The sequence below is a fragment of the Alosa alosa genome, chromosome 7 (assembly GCF_017589495.1).
Source record: "Alosa alosa isolate M-15738 ecotype Scorff River chromosome 7, AALO_Geno_1.1, whole genome shotgun sequence".
Classification (NCBI taxonomy): domain Eukaryota; kingdom Metazoa; phylum Chordata; class Actinopteri; order Clupeiformes; family Clupeidae; genus Alosa; species Alosa alosa.
This window is the reverse complement of record NC_063195.1, coordinates 9,783,778-9,799,377: the sequence shown is the minus strand read 5'-3', so window position 1 is coordinate 9,799,377 and position 15,600 is coordinate 9,783,778. Positions and strand designations below refer to the sequence as shown.

Here is a 15,600-nt window from a genome sequence, read left to right as displayed (position 1 = left end):
TGTTTCTGAAGTGTCCTTTGACTTGCAGTGAGCTGAGGTCTGATCTGACCCAGGATCAGTCCAGGTGGGGAGTGTGTGAGCAGGTCCTGAGGGACCCAGTCATCACCACCTGTGGACACAGTGTCTGCAGGCAGTGCATCGGCAGCTACTGGGAGCAGTCTCCAGACCAGCCTCGTCCTCTGTGTGAGAAGAGACCTCAGACCACCAGCAGCAGCAGCATCAGCATCCAACCATCCACCCACACACACTCTCCTACTCAACACTCACTCACACATCCTCCTCAGCACTCACACACAGCCATGGAACCTCTTCCTCTCCACGAGGATAAGACGACCGCATCAAAACGCCCATGGACACAGTCACCACTGCTGTACCCACAAACATCCCCAGCACCGTATTATCAGAGTCCAGGAGTACATACTGTAAGACAAATACACAAAAACCTTGGTGGCTCATTGATGTAAGGGACAAGATGCATGCAGAACTCGCAGTTTGCCCAGGAATACTTTATTTTAGATAGATAGATAATATATGTGTTTATCTAATATGACTAAAATATGATATGAGATTTTTAATATGAACCTAAAAATATGTGTACCACACATAGGCTTGTATGTGAATAATGATTGTGAAACTACCCATTTTAGTTTGTTGTCTGTTATTCTTGATATTGCCTGTAGGTGGCAGCAGTGTGTTAAACACCTCTCAAACCCGACAGAGGGAAATGAAACCCTCATTGGCTGTTACAAGTGATGTCAAAGACAAACGGAAGCCAAACCCTGGACAGAGGGGCTCTGTGAATTTGTGGTGGAATGTGTGCAGGTGGGTGAGTGTGCCAGAAGAGACGCTGTAGAAGGACAGAGTACCGGCTGGCCAGTCCAGAAACACTCCTACTCTGTTGCAGTCAAATGTAAGTGAAACTTTGGGGGTGGTCTTACGGTCATGGCTGGCAGTGTAGGTGTCTTGATATAAAAGGTTAGATGAATGATGACACAGCAGGCCCCAGGACGTGTTGTTGAGTCCCAGACGACAGTCTCTCTCTTTTATTCCTTGTTTCCTATACGCCGCTCCTACATAGACAGTGTTGAATTTCCACTCGGCCTCCTAGTAGCAGCGTCCAGTCAGGCCTTCACTACACAGCACCTGTTCACAGCTCTTAATCCTGTCAGGGTGGTCGGGGTAGCTCTCGTCAGAAGTAGTTAACTTCTGCTGATTCTCAGAGATGGAAATCACATAGTTGGCTGTGTCGGGGTCCAGCTTGAGCTGATGGGCATCTATGAGAGACACACACACACACACACAAACACACATAGACACACCAGGAGAGAGGAGTAGTTATCACATGAATAAGGGAATATAAATGTTGTAATCTACTTAATATACTTTAATACTTTTATGAATACAACACACACAAACGCACACACACACAGATGTGTGTACGCAAACACACACTCAATGTTTATTTCTCAGTGCTTACATTTCTTCAGTCCTGACTTCAGCCAACACTCTGCATCATGATCAACACTGTAGGACATGAAGAGGAAACAGGACATTACTGAGTACACAGTCTAGTAAAAGGCTTTACTGAGTACACTAATAAAAGGCTTTACTGAGCACACTAGTAAAAGGCTTTACTGAGTAGTACACTAGTAAAAGGCATTACTGATTAGTACACAAGTAAAAGGCATTACTGAGTACACTAGTAAAAGGCTGAGTATAGTTACCCTCGTTGGCACTGGCACCGAGGGTAACTATATACTTTATACTGCCCCCCACCCCCCCTCCTGTGCCCCCCTTCCTTCCCCTGTACTGTAGACACATTTTATGCACCATGCCACAAAGCACCATAGTGCTACTATACATTGTTTGAAAGCTTAGACTCTCAGGAATTGTGTATGTAAAACTTTCTATTCTATTTTGTGCATATCACTAGGTACCATATAAAAACACAATACAATTCTAAGTAGATGATGTGCAATATCAGGCAAACAAATTAAAATGGGGCTGCAGGTTAAGTATTTAATACAATGCATTATTGAGTACACTGGTAAAAGGCATTAGTGACTAAAGGGGAAATAGCAGATACAGACTGGGAGAAATATATACACATTCACAGAGGGATATACAATATGCACACACACACACACACACACACACACACACACACACACACACACACACACACACACAGGTCTGCAGACCACCTACATGAGTTGTGTCCAGTTTGCAGTCCTTTCTCTCAGAGAGTAGCTTGACTCCAGTGTCTCCTGGGTGATTGTAGCTCAGGTCCAACTCTCTCAGATAGGAGGGGTTTGCACTCAGAGCAGAAGCCAGAAACTCGCAGCCTTTCTCAGTCACGCCACAGAACGACAACCTGCAGGAGAGAAGATGTTATTCTGTCTCTCTCTCTCCTGTGTGTGTCTGTAGTCCAGTGTGTCTGTAGTCCAGAGTAGAGCAGCGTCACTCCTGAGTCCTGCAGGTCGTTGTCTCTCAGGTCCAGCTCCATTAGGCTGGAGGCCGAGGAGCAGAGAATGGAGGCCAAATCCTCACAGTGACTTGAAGAAAGGCTGCACTTTCTCAGGCTGTGGGAGGAACATTATGGCAAATGGCAGATATATTACATGGGTTTTTATTGTTCAACGGAAGTTTACTTTCATCTATGCCATCAAAGATGAACACCACCTGCAAGTTACGGTAACATATCCCACTCAGTGCTGCCAGTTCTGGGTGGAACCTCAGCAGAAGATTGTGAAAAGTGAACTCGTCATCTTTGAGCAAGTTCAGCTCTCTGAAAGGAAGAAAAAGCAGTAGGTGGACTTCCTGGTTAGTTTTTTCATCTGCCCAGTCGAGAATGAACTTATGCACGGACACCGTCTTTCCAATGCCAGCAATGCCCTTGGTCATCACGGTCCTGATATGTCTGCCTTGTCCAGGTAAAGCCTTGAAAATGTCATTACAGTCGATGGGAGTCTCAGGTGTGTTTCGGGACAGCTTATCCATCTGTATAATTTCATGCTCGTTATTCACCACGTCACTCTCTCCTTCTGTGATGTCGAGCTGTGTGTAGATCTTGTTTTCTCTGTTCTAGTCCTTCACATATGCACTCAATCCGTTTCTGCATGCTGCTCTTGTGATCCCCCAGTACTTCTTGTAGAGGTGTATGAGCTAAATGGTAGAAAACATACAATATGAGAGAATATAATGTTTTCTCACACCTGAATTTTGTCCTCCACATGTATGTAATTCTTATACCACAGGGGTAAATAGATAGATTATCTTGTAACCATGACTACATGCTTACCTCTGACTTCCTCATCCTCCTCATCCACTTGATGCTGCCCTCTTTGGTCCCCCAGAAGGCTAAGAGTCAGTAAGAGTAGTTGCTGTTTAGCGTCACTTGAATATTCACTGAATATTCTTGTTCAGCAAATGATCTTCCCAACTTCCTGCCCTTATACAATATTTATGTTATTATTGCTGCAATAATAGTTACCAATTTTAAAGCAAATCAAGGGAATAAGATGCAGATGAATGTGGTGGTTAAAATGATGCAAGAATTGTGAAGCTACACCGCACTGTTCATGAGCTAAGAGTCAAAATTCTGAATTTGAAATATAGCGCCACCTATTGGTGAAGTATCTCAGGTTTAGGGGTCTGTGTTGCTAGAGACCATATTCTTAATTTTCAAGTTACTGGGCCTAATGGTTTTTGCTCCACAAACACTTTTAGGAGGATAAAAATACAAACTGTATTAATATTGTTCTGGTTGGACCTCTAATAATAATCCTTACAGAAACAACAGGGCTTTGCACCTGCGATGCAGGCTTCTACAGCCCGGGCCCAAAAACACATTTGAATGCCTGCATTACTCTATGTGCGTGGCTGCAGCATAAGTTGCATATTTTTAAACTTTTTGACAGAAGTGACAGGAGCAACGGAACTCAACCACAAAACACTTCAGCAATGAAATCAGCTGTACAGTAGATATCTGATGTGTGTGATGCGACATAAAGTGCAATAAAGATCAGCGCCAGAGACTTTCTAATGAGGAGACACAGCACTCAAAAAAATCCTCCATAGAAATGCATGGGCTTAGTTTGTAACGGCTGTCTACGTATATCACACCCCTTCCGCGGCAAAAAGTCGACATTTGAATACATTGAGCCAATCATGTGTTGTGTTGTGAATACATTGAGCCAATAATGTGGTTTGTTGTGAAGACATCATTCCAATCATGTGTTGTGATCTCGCCGCTGGAGCAAGATCGGTGTCATGAAGCCTTGCGCACGTAACCTGACCCTAGCCAGATGAATGTCGTTCCGCTTAGCTCCGCCTAGCTTCACTCACATCCATCTGGGACCTCTTCCATTGAGAGTGATTTCTCCAACCAACTTTATGGTTTAGCCAATCAGGACGCAGGGCGGGAGTTTCATAGATGTGACATAGCGTAGAAGCGACCGTGAGTCTGTTATTAGCGTCACGGGTTGGCTTCGATGTGAGTGGTTGAAGTAGCACGTCAATAGATGACGGACAAGTGGCTTATTCAATCATATGCAAGCATTTTTTGATTAGGCCCAGCCTTCTGAAGCAACACTTCAATGGATCGGTTCCAGATGGATGAGTGGAGCTAGGCGGAGCGAAATTCATCTGGCTGTTGCCCAAGCATTACACTGAGAAGCACACACATCTGTCTTGAGCAAAAGTATCCACGATCAGCGGCAGCTTGCTTGCACTGGGTTTTGGTAATCGTGCATAATGCTGAGAACCTGTATCAAGCTATCAACTCACTCAGGGCTTTGGCTTTGTTCGGTCAGCAATGTTGCACAAGCACTGCAATGACAAGCGCACACGTCAGACCGATTGTAACATCATGAACAGCAACAGCTTGCTGGCACTGGAGAGGCTCTCACGTGCACAAAGCTGAAAGCAGAGACCTACAGACGTTCTTGAGACATCAAGGATGTGGCTAAGTCAGGCTGGACCAACAGTGCTCTGTGACCTCGATCTGCAGGGCTCTATGTTAAAAGTGCCTAAAATGCCTATGTAAAGAGTACCTAAACTGCATTAGTTCATTAACAACCTCTAGTTTGCTAGTGGTGAAATATCAACCAAAGGCCTGATGTTTTAATGGCTATTATAAGCAGTTGTTAAGGCCCTGGTATGAAATCATTGAAATTCATTTCATACTGAACCCTTATTCCTCAAAACATAGGACTAGTGGAAAACCTGCCATCACCAGATATGCCAGATTATCTGAGAAAAATGCTCCAGAGAAACTCACTGGAGAAAGAGGCATGTCCATGTCCTTGAAAATTGTCTAAATAAACTGAAATCAACTTTGTCTAATGTTGAAATAATTGTCATTGATAAAGTGTCCATAATCTCAAAACAACTGCAAGAATTCAAAGGCAGCAAGAAACCCTTTGTCAGAATCTCAATCCTTGCTTGTGGTGACTTCAACCAGATCCCACCCATTGGTAAAGCCTAACCTTTCTCTGTGCTTGAAGATCATGTTGATGGCAAAAACATGTCCCAAATACATCCTGCATGTTTTTGTTATCATCATCTATGAAACTATCTATATCAACATCCATTAAACTATCTATCAACATCCATTAAACTATCTATCAACATGCATTACACTGTCTGTCCATCAATATCCACTTTAAATTCTACCTAAGTGGTAGAGTTCAAATCATCTTTCCAGAGATTAACTAATTTACTTACCTGTAATGTTAAATGTTTTTATTCCTATGTCTACATCCTCCATGTTTACGTTATCACTTTTTTATCCAGCACCTACGTTTGGATGTGCGCATGTTACGTTGGTTTTGATTATGTCATCTATGCGACCATATATTACCTCATCCAACACAAAGACAGTAATTCAAAATCGAAACAGTATAGCCTACTAAGCATTGGGAATTTCAGCTAGATTTACCCCTATAGGCTACTGGTAACCAATACATCCCTACAGTACCAGGCACTGCATGTGTGTATGAGTGTGTGTGTGTGTGTGTGTGTGTGTGTGTGTGTGTGTGTGTGTGTGTGTGTGTGTGCCTCGTTCCCACTCACCATTGTGTATACAGAGCAAGTCATAGCATCTATGTGACACATTAAATGGCTGTCATTTTTACAAAAGTCTTTATGTATCCAGGCATGATAGGATTGTGGACATTACATCTGAGAATTTATCCTCCTTTTTTTCTCCAAATGTGTCGATACATGTAAATTATGTTGTTAGACAACAAATGTTTTCCAGGTGTTCTACAATGTCCGCGTTCTCTGATTTAAATGCCACCAGGCCTGATATTATAGTCGTTGATGAGCACAATAGGGATGTGTTCATCCTGGAAGTAGGCTGCTGTTTTGATTCATGTCTAGAGGAGGCTTACTTAACAAAGCTAGTAAAATATCACCCTCTCGTAGCAAATAACTGGCCTTGGCTATATATCTGATACTTATCTTTGACCGCCTTGGCCACGTGCATAGGCTTTTCATTAGGGGTCTCAGGATAGTTGGCTTTACAAAAGCAAGGGCAAAGCAAATTGCCATATACTGCTCAATATCCTCCATTATTGGAAGTTGCCGTATATGGAGAAGAAAGTGTTGTGTGTATCCACAAATTTGCTGTTTGAATTGTCATCAGACCAACATTGGTTGATCATGCCTTAGCAATGTCCTGTATCTGTAACATGTATGTCCTTATGTACATTTATTATGAATTGCGGACATAAATAAAGTAGTTAAAATGTGTGCATATTACTCACGTTAGACCTGATGGTGTTGCTGCTTCACTGAATTTGGGAGGGTAATCCATGGACCTATCACTCTTCATAGACACACAGCTGGGCACTAGAGATGGAGGTCTGTGCATCTCTGGTCTAAAAAGACACAAACACAAGAACATTATTCAGAATCATTTCTCCACTGAACCACTACAGTTGATTGTGTGTGTGTGTGTGTGTGTGTGTGTGTGTGTGTGTGTGTGAATTACTCACGTTAGACCTGATGGTGCTGGCTCATTGCTGAATTTGGGAGGATAATCCATGGACCTATCACTCTTCATGGACACACAGCTGGGCACTGGAGATGGAGGTCTGTGCGCCTGTGGTCTATAAGCACAGAGGGGCAGATGTTCTAAGGTCATGGTTGTGCAAGATTTAGAATTGAATTGAGAATGACTCCTTAATTCCAATTCAATTCCTGACCTCATTTGAATTGAGGTCAGAATACAATTTGAATTTTGATTTAAAGGAAGTAGAATTGGAATTCAATGGAATACATATACATAATTTAAGTATAGTGTTTATTAATGAAGCTTTACAGTATATGTTGGATATGATTGTGTTACATTGCTTTGATAAAGCAATTGAAATAATGTAATCCAAACTACATTTAATATGGGTAACTCATAACATTAACCAATTATATTTCTAAAGTAACCTTCCCAACACTGTATGTACAGTATGTGAGATTTAACACATTATTTTGGTTGCATGACTATATGGAATTTCTTTGAATTGCCATGCTTTTAATCCCACTTCCTGTCATTCCAATTCAAATTCAACTTCAACTTCAACTTCCTGTAGGCCGGATCCAATTAAATTAAAATCCCAATTCATGAATTGAATGGAGGCCAATTCAAAAATTATGAATAGTGCACAAGCCTGACTAACATGCTAGCGCACATTACACAATAACTTTACAGCTATAGAATAGTACATTTCAATAGGGATTAACATGTGATTACCAGAACCAAATCTATATTTGTTACAGTGAATACGGATTCACTGTTATTGTAATATTGTGTTTCCTTTTTTCCCTTTTTTTGGGGGGGGTAAGAAAATCGTAACATGCCTGCACTTGACATAATAAACCATATTATGAGTTGAAATAAATACTAATACAATTAGGAGTTCTCTTTAATTTGGATATTGTTTCCGAGAGCGCTGGCGGGAGGGGCTAGGGGTGAGGGCTCACGTTAATGTTACATTTTCTGAAGGGTCGGTTTGGTTTGGCAACTTGCCACTCGGCGTAAGAAATAAGAGAGAAATTGACAAAAGAGATTACAGATCACAGAGTGAAATTTGACCAGATGGATATACGAAGTTACCTGACGAGTGTGGGGGAGAAGCAGAGCATGGTGAGTGGCAGAGCAGCTCATGCTGACGGAGCCTGCCAAGTCAGTCAAGATACTAGGCGTACAGGTCGAGTCTACTTGTGTCCATGAACTAACGACCACCCAAAACTACTTTATTATTTCATTAATTATGGCTAACTTAATGGGGAAATCCAGAGAATGTGTTTTGCTTATGCTCAGGCCCGTCGCTAGAAGGCAAGCAAACCAAGCAATTGCTTGGGGCCCCGAGCTGGCCAGGGGCCCCAAGACAACGACTGGTTAAGAATAAAATGCAACAACAAACTGTGAGCGCCCCTTTGATAGTCAATGCAGTAAAGTGCAACGACACTGTTACCGGCAATACCGGGATCCCCCTCAAGGGGGCCCCTCTCAGTAGTCGCTGACAGCAGCCAGCCAGCCAGGTTCGTGATCTCTGCTGCCGGGAAAATATAAAACCTCGCAGTCATAATGAAGCGGAGTTATGCGTCCGGAAGCCAGAAAAAAAAGAAGAGAAAGGAAGAGAATGACAAGAAAAAACAAGATAGTGGTTAGTGATGAATTACACTGGATAAAATAGCTCTACTTGTCTTGTACAAATGGTGTAATGTGGCAGCAGGAAGGCTAGCCTAGCAAAAAATGTTAACTACCTGCCTGAAGGCCCATGCTGCTTGTAACAAACTAGCCTGGGTGTTCCCATGCTGCCTTGCACGCGAATTGATTCACGCTGCTAAGGCAGCCTGGAGACCATGGAGCAAATTTTCGCCTGAGATAGGGAACCAATCACAGAGCAGGGGGGAAAGCAAGACGATGATGAGCTATGCACAGACGCATTTGATAGACATCCGTGGCACCCAATAAACGGATCTGGGCATTTTTTTCAAATACGAGAAAATGAACGTTTGGTTCCCAGACCACGTCTCATTGAGAAGTGGTGGCGCTAGCCAGGCTAGTAACAAACTAGAACAGTTACAGTTAGCGCAACTTTTTTTCCGAACGGAAGGAATATGGTTACATACTGTAATATGTTTATTGACGGTAAAAGGAAAACGCAGATCTGTTCCAGAATCACTGTTTATCGTATTTAATTACATAACATTGCTATAGCTTTGTAATAGGTTTTGATGAAAGTGGCATAGCTTCTCTGCTATACTAACTATTCGACCGTGATAATTTATTTACCAAATGGGGGTTAGGAAAACCACACGATAAATTCCGTGCATCAAAGCAGACTGGAACATTCATGTCTAGCAGTATTCATGCACGCCAGCTGTTTACTGTCTAAAGCACCAGGTGCGTCTGTCTAATTCTCAAACAGCAGAGTGCTTGAATGCTATGTTAAGCTACAAGTAGGCCTAATGTATAACATTAGCTTGGGATGTTTTTACAGTAAGCATTGGTAGTTGTGAAAGCAGCTGCATCCCTTCTAAATATCAAAATATGGAAATGCTAACATATCTTTTCTTTCTCCCTCAAGGTGCTTTGCTTAAATTTTTCAGCCCTCAGGCTCTTCCTAAGGATACCTCCACTGATGAAGGTAGAGCGAATTTCTCTCACTGAGCTGAGCTGTTAATGACCATTTCCAATATGCTAACAGTGAAATGGTCAAACGTACTTCACAGGTAATTTCTGATTTTTTTTCCAATTATTTTCCCAGGTACACCATCAACTTCATTCTCCATTCATGAGGAAGAAGCTGACATTGGATTTTATGGTAATGCACACTATATATATGCAACAGCAGTATTTGCACTGTCAACATTTTTTATTTATATAAAGTGTGGGTGAACTTAAACTGTATGGCTATGCTGTGGTTCCTGTAGGCTTTGCGTGCAGTGGGGGCTCCATGTCCATTTTGCTTGGGGCCCCCAAATTCCTTGAAACAGCCCTGCTTATGCTTAGCATGGTAACGACGAGTTCGAATGTTCTGGCCGATGTTTTCAAAAAGCTGTCAATACTGTAGGAAGAGAACAGAACAGGTTCTGTTCTGCTTAAATAGAAATCCATTTAACCTCAAAGTAGCCCGACGCTTCTTTGGTAGTACAATGAGGGCCCTTGCATATAAATAGAGGCATGGATAACTTCGTAAGTGTAAAGATAGTTTGTTAAACTATTGTTTCTTGTGTTGCGCGCTGAGACTTGTCACTAGTGTTCCTCGGTGTCTCTCACCGGCGTGTTTGTGTGCGCGTTTGAGTCTCCCCCTTCCTCCTGTGTGATGGAATGTGCCCGGGTGGGAATAATTATGTTTTTTTTTTTTTTTAAGAAAGGTCAAGGATTGATAAGGGGTGAAATTACAATAGGGGATTAATAAGGATGTTTTATACGTTTAGTAAGAGATTATGATTAATGCATGTGAGTGAGATGTGTTGTAGTTTTGTGAAAGTGAATGCATAGTGAAAGATTTATTAGAAGTAGTAGGTTTGTTATTTGTATAGTGGACACCACCTGCTTGCCCAGTTCCTAGTCCTGTAAAGAGTACATGCTAAACATTGCATTTTACACAGAAATTCCCCTCTAAGTAGCTGGCTGCAGCCTTATAAATGAAATAGACATAATTTGGATGAATATTATGGATGTTGTATTTAAATATAGGTTATATATTTTTAAAGAGGACATCCTGAAGAGTCAGGAGAGGGAAGCAAAGGGTAGGTAAAGAAAACAGGCACTGATAGATGTTCTGTTATAGCTCTTAATACATGTAATTCTGTAATACATGATTAATTAAAGAAGCACTTCAAAGATGTGATGAAAACATTTCGGCGCGCACAAACTGATAGGTGCTAAGCCCCCCCAGTCTCTAAATCCTAGTGATGTCCCTGTTCTCAACCATACAAAGCTTTCTCAATCACTTTCTCAACCACACAAAGTTTCTTGCTGGCGAGAGAGGGTCACATGTTTTTTTGACTAACGCTCCCAAAACTGGTAGCCCCTTAAATGAATAAATAACGAACTGTCCCTTAGAAGATTTGAACGTTAGGGGGAGGGGCCAGATTGTGGAGAGGTTTGTGTACAAGGAGAATGATTTTACATGGTAAGATCCATGCTGACAGAGAGTGAGGGATGCAGAAACATTGATTCGTGCATTTGTATCACCAAGGCTTGACAATTGTAATGCCCCACTTTCTGGTCTTCCTGCTTGTGCAACGAGAAGTCTCCAGCTTGTTCAGAGTTCTGACAAAAACTAAAAAAAAATAATCACATAATTTCTCTTCATTGATTTTAAAAATTCTTCTTCTAACTTTTAACAAAGCTTCAAGTGGTCTAACACCCTCTTAATTGCCACAACCCATTAGCCCATATATTCCTTCTCACCCTCACTGATCCATGGATGCTGGTCTCCTGACTCTCCCATCTGTTAAAAAGAAATCAACAGATCACTGAGCTCTTGCTTTTCAGGCACCATCACTCTGGAATAGCCTTCTACATCATGTCAGGGAAGCAAGCTCTGTGGACACTTTTTTGTAAAAACATTTATTTTTTTCCAGACACTCTAGCCTGGTTTTAAACGTACACCACTTTTGTTTATTCATTGCCCATTTTCACATTTTTTTAAATATGGGAGCGGGAGGTTAGCAAGTAAGAGGGGGTTGGTGTGGATATCGATTTGTGTGTCATCAGCATAGCAGTGGAAATGCCGTGTTGATGTAGTATATAGCCAAGTAGGAGGATGTTGATAATAAAGAGCAAAGGTCCAGGAGACCTGGGCCCTGGGGGACACATGGGTAATAAAGTAATGTCTCTAGTTAAGAGGAGGCTATGACAGACATAGTGCATTCTTAATTAAAGTTAAACAGCATTGCCAGTATTACAGTATTATTATCTGTTGTGTGTATGCATGTGTGTTATACTGTAATGGCACAGACCCTGAACTTATTGTTAACACAAAAATACTGTCATACTTCACTTCAATTGGTGGTCGTGTCGTGTCACATTGCTCAGCATTTGATTGATTTTCATAGCTTTTTGGTAAAGACCTACCAAGTAAGAAATTAAAGAAATTAAAATAGCAAGGGTTTTTCCAGTCGTGTCTATGTGACTATGACTATGTAGTTGTAAGAAGTGTTTTTGCCTTTGTAAGAGAAGTGGATTTGTATCCTCTGTGTTTTCTACATCTATCAAATATCCCCATTTAGTATTAGTCAGTTAGTTCCCCTTTTTAGTTACTTCCTTAGGCAGGCAGACACATGTTCAAATGAAAAAGATCATGTGTGCGAGTTTCAGAATGATTTTTTCTTAACCGCAGTACACGTCAAAGTCAAAGTCAAAGTCTGCTTTATTGTCAATTTCTTCACGTCAAGACATACAAAGAAATCGAAATTGCGTTTCCTACTATCCCACGGTGGAGACAAGACATATTTTACCAATTAAGTCCACAGACAAACATAACATTCAAGTAAACAATATAAAAAGTAAATAAGAAGGCACATACAATGAAGAAATAAGAGCAGCAAATGTTGGGTTGAAATTGTGCAATTGTGCATACAGTAGACATTCAATATAATAGTGCAAAAGTCAGGCCAATAAATGGCTGAGGTAGTTCTGTTTGACCTAAGTATGCAAGTGGCATAGTGGTGAAAGTTATGTAAGAGCAGCAGAAGTGTGTTCAGAAGTGTTTTCAGGACAACAGGACAACAACAACAAGTTGCAAAGTGTGCAAGTGTACAAGTGGAGTAGTGCAAGTGGAGTAGTGCAAGGCAGCCATTGTGGGTCCAAAAGTCCAGGATGTTATGTAGCTGAGGGTGGAGGGGGGAGAGAGTTCAGCATCCTAACAGCCTGGTGTATGAAGCTGTTGGTGAGTCTGGTGGTGCGGGAGCGCAGGCTTCTGTACCTCTTCCCAGAGGGCAGTGGATGAAACAAATTGTGAGCGGGGTGACTTGCATCACTCACAATTGTGGTCGCCTTGCGGGTGAGGTGGGAGGTGTAAATGTCCTTCAGGGAGGGGAGTGAAGCACCAATAAACCTTCCAGCTGTGTTCACTATGGGCTGCAGGGCTTTCCTGTTGTATTCAGTGCAGCTTCCGCCCAACACAGCGATACAGCTGGAGAGGATGCTCTCAATGGTGCCTCGGTAGAATGTGGTCATGATGGCTGGTGGAGCACTTGCTCGCCTGAGTTTCCGCGAGGAAGTACAGGCGCACTGAGCTTTCTTCGCCAGTGATGCAGTGTTGGTGGTCCAGGAGAGGTCTTCACTGATGTGTACCCCCAGGAATTTGGTGCTGCTCACTCTCTCCACCACAGCACCGTCGATGGTCAGTGGCAGGTGTTGGGTGTGACCTCTCCGGAAGTCAACAACAATCTCCTTGGTCTTGCTGACGTTCAGCAGGAGGTTGTTGTCCCTGCACCACGTGGTCAGAAGGTCGACCTCCAACCTGTATTGAGTCTCGTCGCCCTTGGTGATGAGACCCACCAGAGTTGTGTCGTCAGCAAATTTCACTATGTGGTTGTTGCTGTAGGTTGCAGTGCAGTCATGCGTCAGCAGGGTGAAGAGCAGCGGACTGAGCACGCAGCCTTGGGGGGCCCCGTGCTCAGTGTGATGCTGCTTGAGATATTGTTGCCAACACGTACTACTTGAGGCCTCTGACAGAGGAAGTCCAGTAGCCAGTTGCAGAGGTAGGTACTGAGTCCCAGTTTGTCAAGTTTGCAGATGAGTTGTTGTGGTATTATGGTGTTGAATGCAGAACTGAAGTCTATAAACAGCAATCTCACATATGAGTCTCTTTTTTCCAGGTGGGTGAGGGCTGGGTGGAGGGCAGAGCAGATTGCATCCTCTGTGGACCGTTTGGCTCGGTATGCAAACAGGAAGGGGTCCAGGGTGGGGGGGAGAATGGATTTGATGTGTGACATGACAAGCCGCTCAAAGCACTTCATGATGATGGTGTCAGTGCTGGGCGGTAGTCATTGAAGCAGGATGGAGCAGTTTTCTTCGGCACAGGTATGATGGTGGCAGCTTTGAAACATGATGGGACGATGGCTTGCTTCAGGGAAGTGTTAAAGATGTCTGTGAAGACATCCTTAAGCTCCTCAGCGCAGTCCTTCAGTGCACGACCTCTGCACGTGCACTGTGGCCAGTGCGAAGTCAGACATCAGCATTTACAATCTCATTATTGCTGCCCAATGCTCTCTGTATGAATAAGATTCCATCAGTCCAGTACTCTCATTATTGCTGCATATCTGATCTGAATACTTTTTCAAGTAATAATATGTAGCATTTCTTCTGCTTTTCCAAGCAACTAAATTCACAAAAAATATGGTTGTAGCTTTTCAGACCTGTTTTAAATACTGAATCCTATCCGACCATGCTGTTATTTTGTTACTCCATGTAGCAATAAGATTTTAACATATGTGATACAAAGAGCATTCCAATGGGATCTCAACAGGATAGGCCTACTCTGTGATGTTGCCAAAAAATTAACTTAGTCCTAAGCTAATTAAAAATTAATTAGCTTAGGACTTAAAGGTTGTATCAGCGATTTCAGGCCCAAAAAAGGCCCAAACATAAATGATCACATTCATCTAATCTTTCCTAACGATCCGCTAGCTGCCTGCCCCATAAGCAGGCCGTCAAAAAACGCGTCCCTGTAGACAGCCGAGGCTCCGAGATCTGTACACAAAAACAATTGCTACCAACAAGGGTTGGCAATCTACTCAAAGGCAAAATGAAGTGTTTCAACCAATAACCTACGAGATGCGCGTTTCGGAGAGTTTTAATTGCACGGGAGGGAGGGGGAGGGAGTAGCGAGCTAGCTCTCTGTTTTGTTTGAACATCAACAGAAGTGACGTATCCCTGCTATCGCTCATACAACCTTCAAGTAAGACTCCACCAGCCCAATGCTCTCTGTATGAATACCCAACTTGCAAAAAGTCATTTCAGTCATTCACGAAGCCCCCCCAAAAAAAAAAACTTTAGCCTATACAATAATGTCAGTACAACAAATAAGGAAGGCCTATAGATAGAAATTGTGAAAATAAAATATGTAGATTTTGGGAGTTTGGTCTTTTCATGTAGCCTTGGCAACTAGCCATCTAGTAGGCTATAGGCCTGAATAATATGCACATGAATTGACACTTGTTAAACTCACCTCAACATGTCTTTTGCAATCATTTAACCCGCTGTGGGCAATGCACCACCACACGCACCACCTCTCTCTCTCTCTCCCCTCGTGTGCGCGCTACACTCAGATGCACACGTGGTCGATTATCTTTCTCTTGATCGCTCACTCTAGATTCCGGGAGATTTTATCTAATTTGCGGGCGTCAGGGAGCCGCTATCAATATGCGGGAGACTCCCGGAACTTCCGGGAGACTTGGGATGTCTGTGTATGTGTGTGCGTGTATGTGCACCTTTCTGCCTGTCCATTCCTACTAACTTTGGGTTATCATTCAAGCATGCAGTGTCACATCTATTTCACACTTCTGCAATCACATGGGTGGGAATAGAGAACCGGTTGAACTGGTTCTAAGTTGTAAAATTCCCTTGGAATC

General features: G+C 42.6%; 1 protein-coding gene across 2 annotated transcripts; it reads right to left on the bottom strand.

The window, feature by feature from the left end:
* Positions 1–689: 689 nt before the first annotated feature.
* Positions 690–3,420, bottom strand: LOC125297630 (stonustoxin subunit beta-like). Of its 2 annotated transcripts, XR_007194076.1 has the most exons (4): positions 3,302–3,420; positions 2,209–3,165; positions 1,478–1,524; positions 690–1,274 (listed from the first exon to the last, which is right to left on the bottom strand). XR_007194076.1 is itself a non-coding variant. In XM_048248087.1 (2 exons), the coding sequence occupies exons 1-2, from the start codon at positions 1,551–1,553 to the stop codon at positions 1,105–1,107; spliced, it is 246 nt and encodes an 81-aa protein (XP_048104044.1). In that variant the 5' UTR covers positions 1,554–1,580; the 3' UTR covers positions 690–1,104. The 2 variants fall into 2 exon arrangements, 1 of the variants encoding a protein (XP_048104044.1); XM_048248087.1 differs by lacking the exons at positions 2,209–3,165; positions 3,302–3,420 and having other exon boundaries at positions 1,478–1,580.
* Positions 3,421–15,600: the final 12,180 nt, after the last annotated feature.